Genomic DNA, 24,115 nt, shown 5'->3' with positions numbered 1-24,115 from the left:
TGCATGCTTGTCGCTACAGGTGGATGCTTTGGGTGTGATTGAAGGAACAACATATAGTGTTTTTTTTTGTAACTTGGATTTAATTGCTGGGGAAGGAGTTGATAGTTTGAGTTTAAAGGCTGTGTAAAGAATTTCCCTTGGAAACCTATACTCTTGCCTCCCACCCCCAGTTCTTGCATATAGAGTTCCATGTAGTACAAAAACCACATCTGTTGAGTCTAAATTTCAGGGAGATGTGTGTGACTTGGAAGTTGCCATTTGAAAACCCAAGTGCTCTTGCAAAAGTACTGAGAATGTGCTGTTTCACATGTTAAGCTCACTTAACTGATTGTTTTTGTTTCCTACCTTGGGTCAGTCACTAACTCTCAGCTAACCTACCTCATATAGTTGTAAAGATCTAGAATGTGATATAAAATGACTGCAAAATCAGACGATGAATGCTCTTATCATATGTACCAAAATCTGAGTGCAAAGTTGGGCAGATGTATTTGTTAAGGCTAACCTTATCAGGTGCCTTACCACTCACGCTTATTATGCAATGCTAAGAAAACCTGATTTGAGAACCATTATGCACATTAAGCATATATTCTTCCCCTTCCCCCACCATGTTTATCTTCTACTAGCAAGTGAGGAGTAGGGATCAAATAAGTATGCAGGAGAAAATATTTTACTAAACAGGACTATATGGATCAACTGTTCCATTTGGGGGAGAGTTCTGGTAAGATTAAGCCACTCCCACAAAACTAAACTAAAGAATTGCACATAGCCAGTGTGACACTAAATTCTTAGAAATTCCTCAGAAGCTTGACAAACTTCAGGGGTTATGCTACTTGACACAAATATATGGAAAGGAGAATATCTGAGGCTTTGTTGTCGTTTAGTCGTGTCCGACTCTTCGTGACCCCATGGACCATAGCACGCCAGGCACTCCTGTCTTGCACTGCCTCCCGCAGTTTGGTCAAACTCATGTTCGTAGCTTCGAGAACACTGTCCAACCATCTTGTCCTCTGTCGTCCCCTTCTCCTTTTGCCCTCCATCTTTCCCAACATCTGGGTCCTTTCCAGGGAGTCTTCTCATGAGGTGGCCAAAGTATTGGAGCCTCAGCTTCAGGATCTGTCCTTCCAGTGAGCACTCAGGGCTGATCTTCAGAATGGACATCTGTACTTCCTCTTTTGCTACATAAAATATGTTGTTTTTAGAAAAGGCTGCCACAGCAGCAACAAAGAATAATTCAGTTAGTTCTGATTAGAAAAATCACTTGTAGCTTACTCTCTAAAGTAGGCAACAAGGTAGTACTAAGTTCGATTTTCAATGCTAGTCAGCATTACAGTGGTACCTCGGCGTACGAACGACTCGACAACCAAATTTTTCGACTTACGAATGGGGCAAATGGCCGCACGCTTATGAATTTCTCGACATCCAAACGGAAACCGCGGCAGTTTTAGATAGGGTTTTTTCGACTTGCGAATTTTTAGATGGGGTTGCTTCGACTTAAGGATTTTTCCGTTTCCAATGCATTCCTATGGGAAATCGCGTTTCCAATGGCGCTTTTTGACTTACGAATTTTTCGACCTACGAAGGTGCCTTCGGAACGGATTAAATTCGTAAGTCGAGGCACCACTGTACATGTGTTTTTGAAAGAGACAGGCAATGCAGGCAACCATAAGTTAATTTATTCAGTCCAGCAAGTAGAAACCTGAGGCATTCGCTTAATTACAGCTTAAAATGGGCAATCTAGAAAGCAAAAAAGAAGGTATAGTTTGATGTAGAGCACTATGCAGTTAAAAGCTATTTAAGAATTCAAAGTTTCAGTTATAACACAAGAAAATATGCTATCCACATCCAAGTACTTTTTCACACTGCTGTAGTGTTTCCAGAGGCTACTGAACACATGTGCATTAGAAAGCCACATTTTCACTATCTGTGATGGTAGCCTGGTAAATCTGAAATTAACAGTAACAGTTATTACGGCACTTGAATATTCACCATTTTATTTCCATAGACAAGGTTTAGTGTGCGAACTGCCATTTCCAGCTTTGAGGATTGCATGTTTCACTATTACTAATACAATAAACAAACCGACAGTGATGTGCGCAGTTTCTACCCTACACAGCTAGAATTACCACCTCACCCTTGTTGACAGCAGGTTACATGGAAGACTGAGCTTTGTCTTAATAAAAAAATTATGGCTCAGTTGGAATTGACATGCAGAGCGGTAGAAAAATGAGGTATCCTCTTGTCATCTATGGGAAGTGGCAATACAATGAGCCAATTTGTTTTAAGCTCTTGTCTGGCAGCAACCACCACAAGGCACAGCTATTTACTGGGCAGTCTTTTTACAAAGAAAAAGCACTCAGAAACTGTCTACATGAACTATTTTTCCTTCTATGGAAGGGTTGGGAACTACGCTCCACCCTCAAATTATGATCAATTTATAATTTCTACATATGATAAAAAAAATCCAGCTTAAACATATACAGCAGCACAAAGCACTAAGTACGTATCTCTTTAGAAAACAAAATGATTCCAATGCTGTTTGGTGAACTCTTAATTAGAAGAGTGAACTAAAACTTTCTTGAGAATCCTTGGAACTGTAACATTTTTTGTTGAACCAGTCCTCTAAGAAAGCTAAATCAAGCACCTTCATCCTGAAACAGAAATGAACTGAAGGTTATATGCTAAGCACTCACTACAGAAGGCCTGAACAACTTGCAACCCGTCAAATTAAATGTAGTCTAGAAGTCATGAATGGCAGTTCCTCATGGGCTTCAAGCTTTGCTACCTGCTTCAGGATTACACAACACATAGTTGATGGTGTACATTCAAGCTTGAGGGATCACAATTTGCAGAGCAAGGAATAACCTATAGCCAAGCCACAGCTTTAAAGTTTGTAAAATAAACACACATTCAGTCTCATGATAAGAAAGATAGAAGCAGCAAAGCTATGTTTCAATACTGACTTCAGTCTTTCACATATTTCAGTACAGGTTTGAAGCTTAACACGCATATGGTTCCAACTAAAAGATGACACAACTCTTATTTTGTAATGAGCTGCTGAAGAAAACCAGGTGAGCACACAACTGTAGTCAATTAAAAACAATTTAAAGAACTGAGTTTTATCAAGCCACGGTAGATGCAAACTCACTGTAACAACCATAGTTTTTGTTCTCATTGGAAACTAGATTGTACCCTGCTTTGGAGGTCTCTCTAGAAATCCTGTAAGTGTTTTGCTCTGAATAAATATCTCAAGATGCTGCTCTCCAGATGTTGGCTTTTTGGTACACAACTAGATTCATAGTTTGTGTAGGGAAGGATGAATTTATTTAGGAAACAGCATTACAAAATAGTTTTCACTCAACCTTAAGCTCTGCATAACTTTCCAAATGTTGCTTTTTGATGGAACATTTCGCAGATCAAAATCTCTTTTCAGCACTACCAGCGTCCAAATAATATGCAGCATTTACCGGAAAAGGAAAAGATGATTTCTGACAACTCATACAACAATTTGCAACAGAGCTCTTCACCTGGAAGTGTTTTGATTGGAATCCCGAGTTGATCATTAGGTGCTGTGTAGGCCCTTTCACCTCCCCTAGGTCCTCCAGCCACCATAAAGTATCTCTGGGTAGAGCAATGACTAGTAGGGTTGGTGGCAAACACCCAGTCTTTCCAGAATAAAATGGGGGATAAACTCCTAAAATTTTTGTGAGAGTCCCATGTCCAACTATACAGGTTTTTTGTGTGTAGCTGGACTACTCATCCCCTTGGTATCCAAATGAGAATTGCTATGGCTCACAAAATGTAGTTCTCTCCTATATATATTGAATGTCAACAATGATGTGTTTTAAAGCCCCATTCTCAGTAGTAGTAGTTGCTGAACTACAAATTCCAATTATAAGAATATAAAATGCACCCCCATCCCACCCCATCATGTATGGCTTGACCATGAAATCTAGGTGTTTTGTAAACTAAGGTCAGCTTAAAGACAAAGTTCATGAAAATTACTCATCCACCATTTTAGTGATGACATGAAATATTGAGTGAGGTAATGACATTCACTGAATGCATCCTCTTCTGCCTTTGCTCAGTTGCCTCACACTCTACTATTCTACTGCAAAAGGGGGAGAAGGTACCATGGAAATATTTGAAGCCAGAAAACGAAACCCTGAGGATATATTAAAAAGAGTAAGGAAGCAAAGTCTCTGTTGTGCTATTTTCCTGGATTCTCAAATCAAGTCTGTATACAAGCAACAAAAGAAGCCATATGATGCATGTCCTGCTTTGTTCCCTCTTCTGAATCCTGCCATCTTTCTTCTTTGGAAATTGAGGTTTGTAGACTAAAATGGACGTCTTCAGTTGGATAAAGAATTGGAAGAAGGCTGCTAGTTTTCAATGAGTTTTTTGGCTCGTACATTGGCTTGCTCAATACGATCTTTGTTGGTTTCAGCCTGGAATACAAAATATAGCATAAGACTGCTACCGTACTACACTAAAAAGATGAAAACAAACTATATCATGCTGTGATTAAACCATTTCTTCAGGAGCTGGCTCAGAATAAGTTTGTTTGTATTACGGTGATTCAAGAGACAGACTAGTAGTTAAGTGGTAATTGAAGCCATCTGAGCAGAAGAGCCTTTCACTCCTGCAACTCATTCAGAATTTAGAGCAAATACCACCTACCAATGAAGATATGCTTAAAGTACTGGAAGGAATGTTTTGGACCCTGGGTGAACTGGTTACTGGCTGACTATTACACCAGCAGTTTAGGATTTAAGCTGGCTTCTAGAAGTGTTCTAGAAGAGCAAGATTCAATGCACTCATTTTCATCAATGAAGACCTAAAGGAGTTGGGTCTTATGTATCTGAGCCAACTTCCTTCCCCAAGATCTGTTGTATGTTAAGAACAGCAAAACCATGATGGAAGACAATCTTGGGACCACACTCCATATCTGGCACACCCTGCTTCAAGGAAGTCCAACCCAAACTATGCCAGTGTGTTTTCCAAAAGCAGCTAAATCTTCCTATTCAGTTAAGTTTTTATTGGCAGTAATAGTGATATAATCAAATTATTAGGAAAAATGTAGCACACATATATAATAAAGAGCAATGTGTTTCTGTTTAGACCACTTCTCTATCACTTAATATATTAAAATATATTTAAGTGGTGTATAGAAAACTAAAACAACAACAAATGTAACAAAAATACACAGTGTATCTACAGCTTAGCACTGTGGCCTTGAAGAATTATTAACTTGTCCACCTGGACACTAGATTTACCAACATTAAGACACCAACAGTTGAATTCTTTGTTTCTTACCTTAATGTTTATCTGGTCTATCTGCTGGTTTTGTGTATCAATTGTGTTGCCCATCTCCACGGCCATATTTTTCAGGTTCCCCAATATGTTTCCAACTTGAGTTAGGTTTTCTTCCATTTCATCTTCTCTGGCATCATTTGTTACCCTGTTGAAAGTATCAAGGGAAGCCAACATTGAGAAATCCCAAGTTCCTTTCTCCTGAATGTTATTGCATCCCACGTTTTCAGAAGTATTTTCTGCTATAGAGGTTTCTACGCAAGTTTGTTTGAAAAATTGAATCGGAAAGTGATATAATCCCCTAGAGACACTATAGATCAACTAGAAGTGTCTCGGAATTACACAGAATAGCCATGTTTGAATGATCAAATCAGAAGCTCTGTGAATCTCTGGATAGCCCCTTGGTGCAAAGTAGAAAAGATTCCAGAAATGGTATCTGGATAACAGCTTCTAGTTATAAAATGGGTGATTAATGGCTTCCAGTCAAGCCAGGATTCAGAAGTCAACTTTCATGACTTTATATTCTGAATTGTATGGAATCCATTAACTATAGTTCCTGCTTCAAAAGTAATGAGATGCTGTGGTTAACTATGGCTTCTTGGCTTGTTTCCTCCACTCACACAAAGGGAAAAGTGAATCAGGAGCATGGCAGCTGTGTGCAACTGCATAGAGCTTATGTATATCCTGGCTAATGAAGCAAAGATTTGATTGTGTGGACCAAGTCAAAAGGTTTGTCCTCAAGCTTTTCAAAATGCAGCCACTACTATTGCAGAGAAAGAAGCATTTGGTCCTATAAATATTCAGGAGTGGGCAGGAGAAGTATCTTACCGTTTTATGTAGCCTCCAGTTGTTGTTCCTCCCGAATTCTGTTGCTGATTGTTTGCAACACGCCCTGGTTGTTTAGACACTACATGATTATTCTCCATACCATCACCCCAAGTTGTCTTGTAAGCTCTACTAGTCTCAAAATTCTTTGTTCTACAAAAAAAGCCAGACCGCACATTATTAGATCAAAGATATAAAGTTTTAACAAACCCAATGTGCAATACAACAAGTAATAGAAAGGACTGTTTCATACATGACAGAGTAATAGCCCCAGGTTTGCCACAGAAGATGTATCCCATAGGAAGATGACTTCCTGATGTGTTTTCATGTTTTCATATACACATTCTTTACATTTCCACTGAGCTTTGTGTGTGCACCAAAAATGTCATATAGCAAGTGAATTTAAGACATTTAATTTCACACTGGAAGCAATCTTATACAAAAATAAAAACAACAATTTTATTTTACTAAAGTTCGTATGTTATATTTAAATCTTGGACTGCTTTGGTATCCGAGCTGTTTTCTTACACGTCAGCCTCATTGTTGCCACTAATGGCTGCTATGTTAAAAGAAAATCAACCAAATTACAGTCTAAGACATAGGACTACAATGCGTGTTTAAGAAGAAATAATGTACGGTATAATCTCCCAGCATTATATTTTTGGACAGATGAATGGAGTATCAGTAGTTCATAATTTTAATACAGTACAGTGACACCTTGTCTTGAGTCTGGGATCTGTTCCGGAGCACCGGACGCTCGACAAAGCGCCGCTCTGCGCATGAGCGGTTTTGTGCTTCTGCCTATGCACGAAGCACAATTTAGCACTTCTGTGCGAACGGCGAAACCAGAAGTAACCTGTTCCGGTACTTCCGGGTTTGCTGCGGACATTCCAAGAAATGGTCGCTAAATGGGGCGGACTCACAACAAGGTACTACTGAATTGGATGACCAAATGCAAATCATCACTAGAGTTTTTAACAAGTTGTATGTAAGATAATGATTCACGGAATAGTAAACATGAGGGATTGGGAATCTGTGGTCCTCCAGATGTTCTTGGACTCCCAACTCCCATGAGTCTCAGTCAGCACTCAAGCAAGATAGGAGCTGGAGTCCATCAAAATCTGGAGAGCTATAGGTTCCCCGTGCAGTTTTGGAACTTTATGTGAGCTAACGGTGACTAGAAAACCCCCACTGTTAGCTTTTAGTATCATTTCACAATATTCCTCCAACATTTTCCCCATTGTATACAATCCAGCAATTTTCCTGAAACAAAATCCAATAGATTTACAACCAAATATCACCCATAGTATCATCCTAGGTTGATATCAGGTTTATGAGGCCAGAACAAATAGTTTAAACACAATCTATAAGCGACATAGCACAGATACAAACACAACTACGGACCATCACAAAATAGCTTGCATGTTAAGACAGCATGCACATGCATATATGCACCCAGTTAGAATATCACCTTCAGGCAGCTGGTTAACAGTACAGGCTGCTTCATAAGATTGACCTTTTTCTAAAGTCCACTTTGACCAGTTAAGCGAATCCAACCTCTGCTGCTAAATCTTCATTTTATTAAGCAAGGAAAAGTGGGGTGGTTAGGAGAGAGAATGAGAAAAGAGTGAGCAGTAAGACCAGCAAACAGATAAATAGTTGTTAGCAAACAAACTATTTCAAAAGTACAGCTGAGATTATGTTTGTGTTTAGGGGGGGGGGAGCAGCTTAACCCTAACACAGGGAGAAGGAAAAAACGATTAAGACTGCAATCCTCGTCTAATCAGAAGAAGGTCCTACTAAATTCAATGGGGGTCACTTCCTTGTAAGTGGGGTTAGTACTGAAACTTAATTCTGCGAGTGCTGTATTCACTACTTGTGTTAAGGCCAGACCATCCCAAAATTACTAGAAGGTTATATTGTCCCTCTTCCTCTGCTTAAGTAAACTGAAATAGATTCCATAGATCTCTCCAATGTGCATATGTCAAAAAAAGAATATTTAGAACTATCACAAAAGCTCTCAAACAAGCTAAGCACTCTCCAGGAAAAAGGAGTTAGAATATGATAGCAAAAGGAAGAAGAAAACAGGTACGGTATTTAGAATGTATATCTTACTCCTGCCTGCCAAGCTCTCAAAGCATTTCCAAATATTCCTTGCTTCTAGTCAACCTACTCGTGTGTGTGTGTGTGTGTGTGTGTGTGTGTGTGTGTGTGTGTGAAATCTGTACCTTAATGATACCAACCAGGTATTATTTTAACAAAAACAATACTGACACTGTATTCAATAATGGTAACTAAGGTCATCCAAGCTTTTATTGTTACTTTATTCTTTTGCCCTTACACATAACCAGGTTCAAGGATACTAAAAAATTTAGAACTTTCACTTAAACTTGGGGAAATAGTCTAAAGCACACCAGTTTTTTTATAAAAAACTCCCAATCTTGATCTTCTGAGCATTTCTCAATGGCCTCATTTTTCCCCCTTGAATTTTGGAATTCATCAACCTGCCTTTAACTGACCTATTGCAAGGACAGACACAGAGACCACAACACTTGTTGAGCTCTGTCAAGTTCTTCTCGGCTTCTCTCATGTCTTTGTTTATCTGGTCCATTCCTTCTTCTATACGGGTTAACTGTTCTAAGAAAAGTATAAAGAAAAGGAATTTTAGAGAACATAAATGCTGCAATATGCTTGATCTTCAGATGAGAACTTTAATGGTTTGTGTTCAAAATGCTTCTTTTTTTAAAAAAAAGAAAAAACCAGAGGAAATGCATTAAAAAGTAACTTTGGAGTTGCAAGAGAAACTTTTTTGAATACCAATAATATGCAAGTGAATCACACCAGTATCCACACCTGGGTGGACTCAGGCCCCAAATATCTGAAAGACCGCCTTCTTTCCTACAGACACTCTCGGATGCTGAGTTCAGCAGAGGGGCCCCTCTTGGTAGTTCCTTCACCCTCAGAGGTTTGGAGTGGGGGAGCAAGAGAGGGCTTTCTCTGTGGTGGCCCCTAAGCTGTGGAACCTCCTCCCTAGAGGTGCATCTGGCACCTTCATTATACAACTTCCGGGGGGGGGGGGTGCTGAAGACACACCTATTTATCCTGGATTTTGACACTTGAGGTGCATAGTTTTAGAACGCACCTTATTTTTAATTATTGTAATCTGTTTTAAACTGGTTTTAATGTTGTGTTTTAATGTTGCAACCCACCCTGGGATCTTAAGTTGAAGGGCGGGTAAACAATCAAACAAACAAACACACAATATTCATGTGCCTCAGGTCTCAAAACTGAAGTAAAAAAAAAAAAACACTGCATGCTGCACGCAATATACTTTAGATAACCCAAGCCATAATATTATCAACAAACTTATTCTGATCCAGCTCTTGAAGAAACCGTTGAATCACAGCATGATATAAACAGCTTGTTTTCATCTTTCTAGTTTAGTAGCAGTCTTATGCTATGTTTTGTATTCCAGGCTGAAACCAACAAAGATCGTATTGAGCAAGCCAATGTAAGAACCATCATTCTAATCGAATCGAATCTATCTATCTATCCATCCATCTATCTATCTGTCACTAGCTGGCTCTGCCACACGTTGTTGTGGCTTAGTCTGTTAAACTGGCCCTCAGAGTCCCCCTTCAGACTCCCCTGTAGGCCCAACTTTGGCTTAGTCTGTTAAATGGGCCCTCAGAGCCCCCCTTTTGACTCCTCCCCCCACCCCACCCCCCGGACTCATCCACTGCGGCCTAGTCAGTTCTTCCGGCTGGGCAATGCTGCAGCCTATTCATTCGGCTGGGCAATGCTGGGCCTTGTTGCTGCAAAAGGCCGTTTTCAGTTGGTTGCCGTGGAATTTTGTGATGCCACTGATTGTATGCAGCCAATGGAGACGCTGCTTCTCCGTTCTATTTCCCAGCATGCACTTTTGGGTGAGTTGTGTGTTCTGAAACACAGGGTTTTGGGTTTTTTTACGTGGCCCACGTGTTACATCTGTCCACGCAAACTGTCTTATATTAATCTCGTATTTGCATGTGATGTTGTGTCAAAATTTCAGCACATTCGGTCAAGCTGTTTTGTAGATCATTCAAGCTGAACTAACACACATTCTATATATATATATATATATATATATTACACATGCACAACTCACCCCCTTGTTCATCTAGCAGGGTGAGAGTTTTGATTCCTGTATCTTGGGACTGTAAGGAAGAAAAAAAATGATAGGAGATACACAACCAGTAAAATCTAATGCTAGAATTGGGCACAAGTTTGGACTACAACAGGTCATTCTACAGAGTTTCTAGTGAAGAGTACAATATTTGCATTAGTACCATGTAAACCTCAAGGAAGTCCATTTTTTGTGATAAAAGTATGTTCAGAATCTTGCAGAAGTTGAGCAATTCAGATGCAAGTATCCGACAGCTAATCAATTTTGAATTTGAACCCTAAATACAGCAGCAATGCAAATATTTAAAGTTGCAAAGCTGTTTCACCCATAGTCATCAACTACACATGCCTCATAATGGCACCCACACGCTTTAAAAATAGCAACAGCTGGTGCCAGAACTGCAGGAATGAACTGCTCTCAAACATTTCGATTTGTTCTTCCTCATCTCTCTCTCCCGCAAAAGCTTTTCCTTACCTCAATGGCCATGCCAAGAATTCTCCTTGTGCTTTCCAAAGACTAAAACAAAAAAGAGATTTATTTTCAGCCATATGGACTTATAAAGACATTTAGTAATCACACTATATACAGAGTTTCATGTAACTGAGCATGATGTTATATTCCTGAATCTGAATAGATCCTACTAGGTTATATTGCTCATTTCAAATAGCAATATTCTGAAAACAGTATTTTTGTTTTCTAAATTAAAAGCTTGACGTATTAAGAGAGGTTTCTTCTTCAGTGGTACAGAAGCCATTTTGGACAGCAAATCTCATTTACTATGATAGGGCTTCATGCATCCTAAATAGCTTTCCTTAATATGAGGTCTACTTTCCACTACACAAGCACAGGAGAAAGAGAATAATCTAATGTAATTACCTCATCTGTAACTTGATGGGCTCTCAGTTGAATTTCATCAGGCGACAGCTCAGCCATGATTAACACTTATTTTCTGATCTCTGACTATACACAAACAATGGTATTTCCTCTGTAACAAAGAATACATTATTTACAAGCAAAATTCTAATAAATGTCAAATGATACAAGTGCTCTAAAGAGGTGGTAACACAGTTCCTATTATATTTACATTCAGCTCAATTCTCAGGTCTCAAGACAAGGAACACACAATTTAAAATTGCAATATCAATCAATAACTGGAATATATAGGGAAAAGCCATAATGAAATAGCCCCTATTGGAGATATGCTTATTGCTTAAAAGGTATAATTTAGTAAAAGCAGTTTCCATTCAAACTGGCACCTCGGTCAGTAAGAAGTTTAAATGAGGTTTTGCACTTTTACTTGATTAGTGAAATGAAGGAATGAGAAAAAACCAAGTTTAGCCCAGCCCCAATTTTCAGTGACCTGATCAGGAAGAGAACTATAATAGCTGGAATCAAGCAAGCCACAGATGACAAGTGTAACCCATTCACCCCAAAGCAAAACACATTCGTCCTGGAATCATGTACCAAGTGCAGCAGCTGGGACCAAACAAAGAAAATGACAGGCTATAAAGCCCCTGCCTCATCCACATCTTAACACTCCCTAATTCTTTGCTCCTCACTTTTAGCCTCTGTAATTCTGAGCCCTCTAGACGTTTTGCTCTAGTCTAGTCCAAGCAGCAGAATCGAGGAAGGCAAATATGTAACTGTTTTAAATGGTTTCATTTCTGTTGAAACCATTTAAAACAGTTACATATTTGTCTTCCTCGATTTACCTCGAGGAGGTAAAATTGCTATGTTAACCGACAAGGGTGTATCTGGAAGGGAATGGAGAGTATGGAATATGCAGAGGCAGAATGACATAATTACCCACATGCAGAAAGGATGTTTCCCATTTTCCACCCCAAACAAAAATGAAGTTTGTTCTTCCATCCTGGAGTCAGCAGGTATTAATTACTGTTACTCTGCCTCAGTTGTTTACTATCTTAGGAATTTGAGGTTTGCTGGCAACAGTGATTTCAGCTCTTAAAACACCCTGGGTTTCCCCTTGATTTTTAGCACTGTGTTGTTAAGACTTCAACGAAACACCCCCCCCCCCACTCCCTCTTTTTCCTCTTATGAAACATTATAAATGCTAAACAATTTAAAGCTGAATTTTATTGCCGTAATCCTAAAAAATGAACTACTATTCCTTTGTGCAATGCTATCTTTTTCAGTTAGTATCTTATTCAGAAGATATAATTTTGTTGATTTAGGGTCCTCTAGTTCTTGAAAGAGAGAAATACCAAGAGGGAATCAAATCACAATACCCTATAAAAATTACATTAGCAAGCACTTCCCATAGAGAAAGCATGGCCTCCCTAAAAAGTTGCCACAATCACAACTTTCAACAATAAGGTAAAAAGGTAAGGTAAAGGACCCCTGGATGGTTAAGTCCAGTCACAGGCGACTATGGGGTTGTGGTGCTCATCTTACTTTCAGGCTGAGGGAGCCGGCGTTTGTCCACAGCCAGCTTTCCTGGTCATGTGGCCAGCATGACTAAACCGCTTCTGGCACAACGGAACACTGCGACAAGTGCCAGAGCGCACGGAAACGCCGTTTACCTTCCCATCGCAGCAGTACCTATTTATCTACTTGCACTGGTATGCTTTTGAACTGCTAGGCTGGCAGAAGCTGGGACAGAGCCATGGAAGCTCACCCCATCATGCGGATTTGAACCCCCGACCTTCCAAGAGGCTCAGTGATAATGATAATAATGACCACAGTGATAATAATTCAGAAACAATGTCATATCTTCCTCAGAAGCAATAGGTTCCTCTGAAAATGTCCACCCATACCTAGCATATTACTTCCAAGGTGGCAGGCAATTTTAATGGGTCAATAACATCAGTTAAAATTTGGCTAATTTTCATGTAGTGCACAGCCCACAGCATTTTGTCACAGCTCGTCACAGCTCTTTCCTTTAAAGTTTAAACCATTCTACTCCCATCCTCTGAACCGGACACAAAAAATTCCATTCTCCATCTTTACCTTTACATTCCTCCTCAGTTCTTCCTAGCTTGTCTTAGCTTTCCCGATATGTTGTCTGGGCATTTTAAAAACCTTCCCCAGATATGCATGTTGACTATTGAATGTTAAACATTTTTAAAATAAACTTTTTGTTCCATTATGCTCTCATGACTCAGATTGTTTTGGTTAAAGGAGGTTCCTTACATCTTGCTGCATGTATCTGACATGGTCTGGGACTTGAACAATACAAATTTAACTAAGAAGAGCATCAGGAATATTTAGCAGAATATCACAAGCAGAGATTTTTAAAAGTTGCACACTTAAATCTCATCAGAAGCCGAAGGAGCCAAGAATTTTGCAACACATTATCTACCAACAACATTTGTGGTATCTCTAGTACTCTTTTGAAGCAGAGAAGTTATTTCCCTATTACTTTACACTGACTAAAAAAATAAATAAATGTGAAAACAAAGACACCACTCAACATCTCTTCCTGTCTTTTTTTTATCAGCTTCCTAAATATGCTACAAGGACAATAGTGTTATTGCTGCTCTTTCAGATAGCACAGTAACAGCATGTTGATTGCTTTGCTTGCTTAACACTTGAAACACCCTAAATACTACTTAGGAAGGCCTTCTAGAGTTAAGTAACAGCAGTATCTACTATCTACACTACAAATCAAAACCTCCAGAGTTTTCAAACTACCCTTCCCAGAATATTTTTTTGAAAAGCCACAACAGGTAAACCAGTATAAATTTGACTTCATTTTGTAGTTTGCTTCTGCTTTGTTGTTCAAAACTTTAGTAGTGGTCACATTCAAAGATAATTTGAGAAGAAGAATGTGTGGGTATGAACATTGTCTTGGAGGCAGTTTTCATGTATTCTACAGCAAAGGAACTCCAAATACCTGCACCTACGTTAGAGAAGACCCAAAGACCCAAGTTACAGAAGCAGTTCTGGAGACAGCTTTCATACAAAGGCAAGTATGTTACAGTGGTGCCTCGACTTACGAATTTAATTTGTTCCGAAGGCACCTTCGTAAGTCGAAAAGGCCATTGGAAACACGATTTCCCATAGGAATGCATTGGAAACGGAAAAATTCGTAAGTCGAAAAATCCCTATCTAAAACCGCCGCGGTTTTCCCCCGTATGTCGAGACATTCGTAAGCGCGCAGCCATTACCCACATTCGTAAGTCGAAAAATTCGGTTGTCTAGTCGTTCGTAAGTTGAGGTACCACTGTACTTGATTTTATCATTGAATATAAGAGTAACTTTCATGAGCAAACAGGTCTCCATAACCTAATATAATCCAAAATACAATTAGTTGTGTAACAACTAATTCCCCACAAATTGGCTTCTTCTTAGGGAGGAAACTTCTTTTATAAATCTGTCTCAAGTGACTGCATACTTTCATGTTAATGTAAGGCGCTCTCTCTCAACTTCTTGGTCCCAAAAATGAAACAGCGCAATAGTGTTAGAAGACAGCCAATGCTGGAATTACTAAAATCCTCTGTAATGAATTCCCCATGTGATATTAGCAAGCATTCTGTTGCTAAAGATCTATCTTTTGTATTGATATTCATGGTGCCAGAAGTGAAACAGCTCCTCACCAGAGTAGTGGTACCTCTACTTACAAATAACTCTACTTACAAATTTTTCTACTTACAAATGGAGCTCCGTCCGCCATCTTGGATGCGGTTTAGATAGGATTTTTTTCTACTTACGAATTTTTAGATAGGGTTGCTTTGACTTACGAATTTTTTCTCCCAATGCATTCCTATGGGATTTGACTTACAATTTTTTTCGACTTACAAATGTGTGTTCGGAACGCATTAAATTCATAAGTAGAGGTACCACTGTATAAGTACTTCCACTTGCAGGGGAATTACTGGCAATTTTAATTTATAAATGCACCATTCCATTTCACATCACTTTTAATCCCCTCCTGAGTTTCCTAAACTTTGTTAAGAAGTTACTCAGTAGTCACAAGCAACTGCTGTGCAGAAAGAAAAAGAGAACCAACTTTGGTAGCATGCACTGTGCAAAGGGGGATTGGAAACATGTGAACATAGTGATTTGCATCACAGCCTATATCTTTAAACAGAACACTTCCTGAGTAAATATCTTTTATTGCTTTGTGACTTACTCTGAAGTGTACGAGAAGCAATTTTGAGATATAAAGAATGTTATTAGAAAGGTTATTTAGGTTAGTTGGAACATTGATGCAATTCTCATGGCAGACCTCACGGCTCAAGTATTTTGTATATATTAAAACTGTAAGTAGGATATGACAATCAGCGCCATGGAACATCAAGTAATTCCTGGTGTTCATTTTCCCTCTCTAAACTGGGTCTTAAAGGCTGAATGCCCTGAGGCTATTCAGTCCCCCTTTTCCCCTCAGCCCATTACCTTCCCTCAAAACACTTAGCCTGAAAGTCTGGAGACTCTCCAGCTTGGCACTCAATGCAATGGAAGGGTTGTGGCTAGAAAGGAAAATTGCTACATCCTCTATGCATGCATAAAGTTGCCTTCAACATCCACAAGGGGCTCTTTGGATCCCAGTCCTAATTGTCAAGATGAAACAGAACGGAGTATGTATGCATCTATGGTAAGTTAAAAATGTATAGAGTACTATTTGTAGTATTCTTAAGAGTATGACTACATTAAGAAACAAGAGCAGGGAATAAAACTCAGGAATGGCAAATGTTGTGGGGGTGCTAGCATATGAAAGTAAGCTGATAGTCCTGGGTGCGTAGGCCTGCAGACTACCATAACTCTTAAGGAGATAAATGTGCATAGTAGCAAGAGAGACCAGTACTATGTGTGAACGAGACCTCAAGTCATACAAGAAGGCAAGCTTATGGCAGCCTTGTAATTTCCTGATCATCCCTGGAAACTGATTACCAGGGATTCCTGCAAGCAACTTTTGTAGGGTTCTGAAAAAGCTGTGCTTGCTCTATATTTCACTAGCAGCTTGGCTGCTGCATGAGATACCAAAGCTGATGGCAAAGATAGTTCTCAGAAGGACTATGAACCAGATGGAGAATAGCCAACACAGCCTAGAATAGTTTATAATTGTACTGAATGGGTAGAGGATGAGGGGAGACTGCTCTTTGATCAGACGTTGCTGCATAGGGCTGTGCATTCAAGGGAGGAGGGAGCATGTTTACATATAATAGTTAATAGTTATCTCTATGTACAAAAGACATGGGGTGAAGAGTAGAAAAAAAGAAGTGGGAGGAGTTAGAAAAGATCAAGTAGAAGGGAAAATGGGGAGCCATATGGGAGAACAGATTAACAGGAAATAGCAAAGAGTAGAAAGCATGAGCAGAAATGAATTATTGGAAATAAGATGAATAGGTCCATATTGCCCAATCTACTTCATGTACCTTACCAAAGATTCAAGTTATATAATGTTCTCAACATTATGAAGATGTAAAGGCTTTCAACCTAGTGTTGGGTTCAGATTTGGACAATATATCCTTTACTAGCTTTTCTTCCAGCCACTCTCACACTGTCCAGTCATTTGCCTTCTGCTTCTTGGGCAAATGTGGACCACTGCCCTGATGTAGAGAATGAGTGGAAGCTGCTCTCATTGTCCTTGACCAGGCATCCCCAAACTTCGGCCCTGCAGATGTTTTGGACTACAATTCCCACCTTCCCCGACCACTGGTCCTGTTAGCTAGGGATCATGGGAGTTGTAGGCCAAAACATCTGGAGGGCTGCAGTTTGGGGGTGCCTGTCCTTGACCATACTCTTGGACTGTGTATGTACCACACTTCCCAGGATTCTTTGGGAGAAGACATGTGTTTTAAACTAATGGCATGTCTTGGAGAGGGCACGTTAAAAAGCAGAAACAGCAAGGAGGAAAAGGACCAGCAGACCCTGCTTTGGTGTGTGCCTTTGCAGGTGTCCTACACTGACCCCTGAGTGAACTTTCAATTGTAGAGTATACTGTGAATGATAAAAGTATGCCTTAAACTCTATTTTCCATAAACCAGCTACTATTATTACTCTGAAATGCCTACTCACTTGTTTTATGTACCCTCTGCATGGGAACGCCCCTAAACAAAAGTTACCTTCTCCATTAAGTGCCTTTCCATTCTAAACCACCCTCAGGAATTAAGTGCTCAGAAAAAGGATTCATTCACACCTTATGTAATCCTTTTCCTGAAGAAGTGTGCATGCACACGAAAGCTCATACCAAAATATAAACTTAGTTGGTCTTTAAGGTGCTACTGAAGGAATTTTTTCATTTTGCTTATGTAGTAATGATATACAGGTAGCATGAAATATAGGGCAGCTCTGGGGAGAGGAAGCCGGTTGGCCACATTCCTTCACGAATCCCTAACTCCCCAGACCAAGCGGGGCCTGGAAGGGAGGCCAGTCCCAGGCAGGCATCCCGGAAGCCGGGAAGGGGCGGCAGGGCAGCTTCGCCCGCCGAGGTCCCTCCGCTCCCGGGGATGCGAGAGTGGCGCTTCTGCCTCTCCCTCCCTCCTCGCCGCTTCCTGCACTATCCGCCTCCCCCTCTCTCCTTCCTTCCTCCCTTCCTTCCGCAGGGCTCCTCATCCGCCCGCATTCCTGGGCCACTCGCCGCAGATCCTCGCCCAGGTTCAGCCTCCAGCCCAGCCGACCATTATATATAGATATATACCCTGTACATATATGTATGAAGCCGAGAGACGCCCACCCGGCCCCTTCCTTTCCCGGGCACCTTGAGCGCCCCACCTGCCTCCGGCACCCTGACCTCGCTCGACCTCCCCTTTCGCTCCCCTCCGAGCCGACCCCGCACTCGCACCTTCCAGTGCACGCCGCTGCACTCATTCACACTTACTCAGCGAGCCTACTTCTCCCCACCCCCGGATTCCCCGCCACCCCCTCCTTGCTTTCCCTTTCGAGGCTCACCCACACGGCTTCGGAGACGACCAGCCCTCGCCCTCCTCTCCAGCCCCGCACCCGGGAGCTCGGGCCTTCCGCCACAGGTCGCTCCGCTCTGCCTCGAGTCTGCGGGGGCCCCTTCGCTCGGCCAAGCCCCACCCGGGCTACAGTACTTCCTCACAGCCTCCGCCCTCTAGTTCCTCCTGGACCGCCGAGGTGTCGCTTCCTCCCTCCTTGACAACAACACCCGCCTCCTCCGCAACCCCCACTCAGGACTGCACTAGTCGTTTCCGCTTCGAGTTATTGGTGAAAGCTAGTGACTGTCAAACTTCGCGTCCTCCTTTCGCTTTCCAGAACACCAATCACTGTTTGGTTTTCTGCATTCCGTTTACATCTGGCCTCGCTTTCTATAACCTACCCTCCCAAACTTGTGCACACATACCTATAACTCTGGGTAACGCTTCTTGCATCTGACGCAATGCACAGTAGTCTGCAAACACTTATGCTATAACAACTTTGTTGATCTCTCAGGTGTCACAAGACTCTTTATTTTGCTGCCAAAGACTAAAACGACTGCTCATCTGGAGAGTTGTTGTTGTTTTTTGGCTGGCGCTCTCCTTTCCTCTCCTTTAGTTGGTTATGGATTCAAAGTGCCAAAGCCGGTGGCAATCATTGCATCAGGTCAGATACTGCGGTGGAGACGTCCTTGCTTTTCCATTTAAAGGCTAATCAAAGTTTAGGTTTTTGAGAAATGTGTCTACCTCTATGATCGACATATCTGAATTTTCCAGATTCTTCTCTGAGCATAACAATATGATAATAAACAGACTTAAGCAAGGAATAAAGAAATCTCCTTAAAGTCCCATGTACTGGCTGGAAGGGCAGTACAGTATTACAACTTTCTCCCGCTGAAGTGCAATAAATAAAGATTCGTGCGTTAGCTTTCAGGTTTGTCTGCGCACGCAGGTTTTTTTATTATTATTCAGCTGAGTTTATGTTTAAATAGCTGAATTCTCGGGGATAACAAGCTTAGTCTCCAAGACAGGCTTCTTAGTAGTAATCATAATGTCTAATTCCTGTATATGGCTGCATTTCAGGGAGCTTAGAAAGACGTCCCACTGTGAACTGCGTCGGAAGGGCCTCGTCCCAACTAAGGATCCATCTCTTACAACCTGCTCCCGCGCATGGCCATCTGGAAGCAACGCCAATCGAGTTCAACAGAAAGTGCCCAAGTTCCGCCTCCTCCGCGAGCAAAACTACAACTCCCGAAATTCCCCGCGTCCTATGGCCATGGCCACAATTTTCTCTCGCAAGAGTCGTTTCCCATCGGAAACAGCGCCGCCGAGTCGGGTTCTGTGAGGCACGAAAACTACTCTTCCCAGAATGCAAAGGCGCGTAAGATTTGGGCTTTCCGATTGGCTAAATCGATGGGGCGCTTCCTGCGTTGTGGCGCGGGTCTCTTTCGGGTCGGCAAGTGTCCGGAGGAGGAGGCGGTACCGGGGAAGGCGGCGGGGGCGGCGGCGGCGGGAGGGGGCCCTGGCCAGCCCATCTTGCTGGGCGATGGGCCTGGGCTACGCAGCGGGGTGAGGAGGGTACGACCTGTGAGTACTGAGAGGTGGACGGCTCTCCAGTGCGTGGGGAGGAGGAGAGGCTGAGATTAAGTGCAGGCACGGCGACAATGTAGATGGGGTGGCTGTAGGTCACGAGTATGCGAGACCTACAGCTCCGGTTATTTATGAGATGGGGCAGTTCGGGGGAACCATCTTAAATGAAGTTGTTAGGGCTGCCGAGCACGTAAGGCTGGAGGGCAGCGTGCAAGCAGCCTTTGCGCGAGATTTTGTACTTTTGAAGCACACATTGGAGGACTAACACAAAGCCCCACTTGTGGCAGTAAAAGCCTAACCTAAAAACCTTGTTTTAGGGCGTGATATCGGAGACATATTTTTTCTTGCATTATAGCTTTCACAACTTGCACGCACCATGCAGGCAGCATTGTAATTAGGAGCATCCTATAAAGTATGGGGGGGCTAACTATTAATGTATACATTTTGCATACCATTTAATATGTTGCTGCAAATGGGTATGTTGGCATCTGCTAGTGCTTCTTAAACTGTGGTGTGGAAATTTGGGGCACTTTCCTCAGAGTTACAATGTTCTCTCTACAGTAGAGAATAATGCTGAAGATGCCGCCACTTTATTTTAAAAATAAAAATTGTATTGGCTGTTGGGAATACTTCAGAGGTGTAGTTTTTTCAAACTTCCATAATGATGTTTGACACATTTTCTTGGATCATTCTAAAAAGTGTTTGTGTGACTTTTAAGCCTTTCAAGAGTTGTTCTATGTAACAGATATGAATGCAGTCCACAAAGAACAAATTAGAATAACCCTTAGTACAACTTAATATGTATATATGTAGTTTGTTTTCAAGCATGAAACTGGTAATTGTAAATTATGACCCAAACTTAAGAGTTACTGTGATATCAAGTCTTAATGTCTGGGTTGGTTCATATGGGGAAAGGCAGACACTGAGGCATTGGGTTCCTCAGCTGCATAAGGCTTCATAGGTCAAATCCAGCACTTTGAATTAGGCCCAGAAGTTATCTGGTAGCCAGTGCAGGATTGGTGTTCTGTGCGCAGAGCATCTTGCCCTGGTGAGTGGCCTGGCCACCAAATTATGCACCAGTTACAGTGTCTGAACTGTCTTCGAAAGTAGTCCCTTCTATAAAACATTGCAAAAGTTACCAGAGCATAGACAACAGAAGTTAGGCTATCCCTGTGTACATAATCTGGGTCACCAACTGAAGCTGATGGAAGGCACTCTGCACCACTGAGGCCATGAAAGCATTTGATGGGACAACATTTTCCTTGAAAGAGAAGCCAAATCTGCTATTTATTTCCAGCATACAGTTGCAGGTAGGATCTGATACTCATTTGGAGCTGCTGCAGCAAGTCCCTGGAAAGGGTAGCTGTGGTGGATGGGCCTGTCTGGACCATCTTGCTGGGTGATAGCTTCTGGGTGAAGTTAGGAGGGGCACGTTGCAATTCTGTATGTAGCACAGGAGTTCTTAATGTGGTGTATGATTTGGTTTTGTGGTCTGCTGCAGAAGTGGGCATTATGGCTGGTTTTCTCCACTAGGTTGTGTACTGGTTGGAATAGACAACAGAACATTTGCTTATGTATACCGTAGGTAGGTAGCCATGTTGGTCTGCCGTAGTCGAAACAAAACTAAAAAATTCCTTCCAGTAGCACCTTAGAGATCAAGTAAGTTTGTCATTGGTATGAGCTTTCATGTGCATGCACACACTTCTTCAGATACACTGAAACAGAAAAAGTGTGCATGCACATAAAAGCTCATACCAATGACAAACTTAGTTTGTCTTTAAGGTGCTACTGGAAGGAATTTTTTTATTTTATTTACTTATGTAGTTTGTTTATTACATTTACAGTATATCCTTCCTTTCTGCCCCTAAAGTGACATACATGGTTTCACCACTCTATTTCATCCTTCTTACAAGGAGTTAGGTCAGACTGATTGGCCTGAGGTCACCCAGTGAACTTCATGGAACTGTTGTTTCCACAGTGCTGTCAAGCTGGTGCTAAACATTTCTCTGCTTTCCTTTAGACTACATCAATGAGGTCGAGAGGGGGGTCTTGTCAACTGGGCAAGCCAGGACCTCCATACACACTGCCCAAGCTTGTGCCCTGGAGAGGTCACTTCTGTGGTTCTTCAGCAGTTTGGCTTTGCCCCTGGAGGCACACTCCATTGTGTCTCTAGACCAGGGGTCAGCAAACTAAGGTTCACGGGCCAGCTCAGGCCCAATTGCCTTCAGGATCTGGCCCGCGGACTGTCAGTGGATCGGCGTAGGGATTCTATTCATTCGGGCTGCGCCATTTTTTTCTGCGCCATTCCATTCCCCCCTTTTCCTCACACTGCAGCGGTGCCTCCTCCCTCCCTCCTCCTGTCTTCTCCCTGCCCTGCCTAGAGGAGGAAGGGGGCTGGGTTGAGCTGGCTGAGTGCCATTTTAAGCAATCCCTTTCCTGAGCCAGCCCTTTTGCGCCGCTCATCTTCCTGCTGCCCTGGTGCTCCTGTGGGCCAGAGAGTGGAGCGGATGAGCTCTGCCTACCCACGAGAAGCAGCAGCAGCGGTGGTGGTGGCAGCGGCGGCAGCCCCAGGGAAGGTAAGCACAATGGGTGGGGGTTGGGGAGGTGGACTACTTGCCCCCCTCACCTCTTCTTTCAGCCCCCCCCCACGTGCTACTTCTCCGGCCTGCCACAAGGTCTGAGGGACAGTGGACCGGACATTTTTTGCCGACCCCTGCTCTAGACAGATAGATGCCAGATTGAGATTGAATCCTGACAAGACAGAAGTACTGTTTGTGGAGGACAGGAGGCGGGCAGGTGTGGAGGACTCCCTGGTCCTGAATGGGGTAACTGTGCCCCTGAAGGACCAGGTGTGCAGCCTGGGAGTCATTTTGGACTCACAGCTGTCCATGGAGGCGCAGGTCAACTCTGTGTCCAGGGCAGCTGTTTATCAGCTCCATCTGGTACGCAGGCTGAGACCCTACCTGCCTGCGGACTGTCTCGCCAGAGTGGTGCATGCTCTAGTTATCTCTCGCTTGGACTACTGTAATGCGCTCTACGTGGGGCTACCTTTGAATGTGACCTGGAAACTACAACTAATCCAGAATGCGGCAGCTAGACTGGTGACTGGGAGCGGCCGCCGAGACCACATAACACCGGTCCTAAAAGACCTACATTGGCTCCCAGTACGTTTCCGAGCACAATTCAAAGTGTTGGTGCTGACCTTTAAAGCCCTAAATGGCCTCGGTCCAGTATACCTGAAGGAGCGTCTCCACCCCCATTGTTCTGCCCGGACACTGAGGTCCAGCGCTGAGGGTCTTCTGGCGGTTCCCTCGCTATGAGAAGCCAAGTTACAGGGAACCAGGCAGAGGGCCTTCTCGGTAGTGGCACCCACCCTGTGGAGTGCCCTCCCACCAGAGGTCAAAGAGAATAACAATTACTAGACCTTTAGAAGGCATTTTAAGGCAGCCCTGTTTAGGGAAGCTTTTAATGTTTGATGGATTTCTGTATTTTAATATTTTTTTGGAAGCCACCCAGAGTGGCTGGGGGAACCTGGCCAGATGGGCGGGGTATAAATAAAAAATTATTATAATATTATTATGCCAAACTGGACTGGGTCCACCACTCACTACTTCCTAAAAAGCGCTGTGGGGTAGGTTTGGAGGTTCTGCCTCCATGGCAACCATAGGTCCAGGACATATGCTGGACTTGGTTTTTTTGTTCTGTCCAGGAGAAGAGTGATCTGGGTTGTTGTTGTTGTTTAGTCGTTTCCGACCCTTCCTGACCCCATCTTTCCCAACATCAGGGAGCATTGGAGCCTCAGCTTCACGATCTGTCCTTCCAGTGAGCACTCAGGGCTGATTTCCTTAAGAATTGGGATAGGTTTGATCTTCTTGCAGTCCATGGGACTCTCAAGAGTCTCCTCCAGCACCATAATTCAAAAGCATCAATTCTGGGTATGGAGGGGCAATATACGGTCCTTTTCAACTCACAAAAGCTTCTAACCTCTGAAAAGGTGTGGGACATCCACCGTTGAACCAAGGTGGAGCCAAAAGTTTTCCTGACTGCCCCAGGTGAGTTTCCGACTGCTTCAGCCTTTGATCCTGTCAAAGTCCTGGTCAGTCCCTGGAATAACCAGTGTAGTGTAATGGTTAGAGTGTTGGATTTGGGTCTGGGGGACCTAGATTCAAATCCTCACTGTTCACTGTCTCTCAGCCTGACTGACTTCTGAGGATGGTTGGGAGGATAAAATGGGGGGAGGAAGAACCGTGTAGGCCACCTTGAGTTCCTTGGAGGAAAGGTGAGATATAAATGTTTTATTTTTTATTATATAGGGAAGGCCAATGTGTTATACATGGGACTACCTTTGAAGAGCCTTTGGAAGCTGCAGTTGATCCAGAATGCATCA

General features: G+C 42.5%; 3 protein-coding genes across 8 annotated transcripts in view; 1 reads left to right on the top strand and 2 right to left on the bottom strand.

The window, feature by feature from the left end:
- Window positions 1-1,005: 1,005 nt before the first annotated feature.
- CAPN3 (calpain 3) overlaps window positions 1,006-24,115 on the bottom strand; it is an 89,809-nt gene continuing 66,699 nt past the window's right edge. Inside the window, exon 19 of the mRNA XM_060274862.1 lies at window positions 1,006-1,584. Coding sequence (XP_060130845.1) covers window positions 1,573-1,584 — 12 coding nt within the window. The 3' untranslated portion in view covers window positions 1,006-1,572. The remainder of the gene's footprint in view (window positions 1,585-24,115) is intronic.
- Window positions 1,652-18,347, bottom strand: SNAP23 (synaptosome associated protein 23). Of its 2 annotated transcripts, none has more exons than XM_035112320.2 (8): window positions 18,152-18,347; window positions 11,177-11,285; window positions 10,775-10,816; window positions 10,283-10,331; window positions 8,655-8,772; window positions 6,139-6,288; window positions 5,314-5,458; window positions 1,652-4,445 (listed from the first exon to the last, which is right to left on the bottom strand). In XM_035112320.2, the coding sequence occupies exons 2-8, from the start codon at window positions 11,231-11,233 to the stop codon at window positions 4,380-4,382; spliced, it is 627 nt and encodes a 208-aa protein (XP_034968211.1). In that variant the 5' UTR covers window positions 11,234-11,285; window positions 18,152-18,347; the 3' UTR covers window positions 1,652-4,379. The 2 variants fall into 2 exon arrangements, with proteins under 2 accessions (XP_034968211.1, XP_034968218.1); XM_035112327.2 differs by having other exon boundaries at window positions 18,156-18,347.
- The window catches only part of ZNF106 (zinc finger protein 106), a 44,459-nt gene continuing 39,994 nt past the window's right edge, over window positions 19,651-24,115 (top strand). For 2 of the 5 annotated variants that reach the window (XM_035112244.2, XM_060273770.1), the window contains exon 1: window positions 19,657-19,725. The gene's annotated coding sequence lies outside the window, so the exon portion shown is untranslated. The other 3 variants (XM_060273652.1, XM_035112263.2, XM_035112253.2) reach the window with 3 other exon arrangements.

Source organism: Zootoca vivipara, chromosome 1, assembly GCF_963506605.1.
Source record: "Zootoca vivipara chromosome 1, rZooViv1.1, whole genome shotgun sequence".
NCBI lineage: Eukaryota > Metazoa > Chordata > Lepidosauria > Squamata > Lacertidae > Zootoca > Zootoca vivipara.
The sequence above is the reverse complement of the archived record's forward strand: the minus strand, read 5'-3'. Positions and strand labels throughout refer to the sequence as shown.

What these genes read in the sequence shown, in the direction of transcription:
- SNAP23 (XM_035112320.2), bottom strand. Translation starts at nt 11,233, where the DNA reads ATGGCTGAGCTGTCGCCTGATGAAATTCAACTGAGAGCCCATCAAGTT. An exon ending in CCCATCAAGTTACAGATGAG is followed by an intron (nt 10,817 to 11,176) that starts GTAATTACATTA and finishes TTTTTGTTTTAG; the next exon opens with TCTTTGGAAAGCACAAGGAG. An exon ending in TAGACCAGATAAACATTAAG is followed by an intron (nt 4,446 to 5,313) that starts GTAAGAAACAAA and finishes TTTGTATTCCAG; the next exon opens with GCTGAAACCAACAAAGATCG.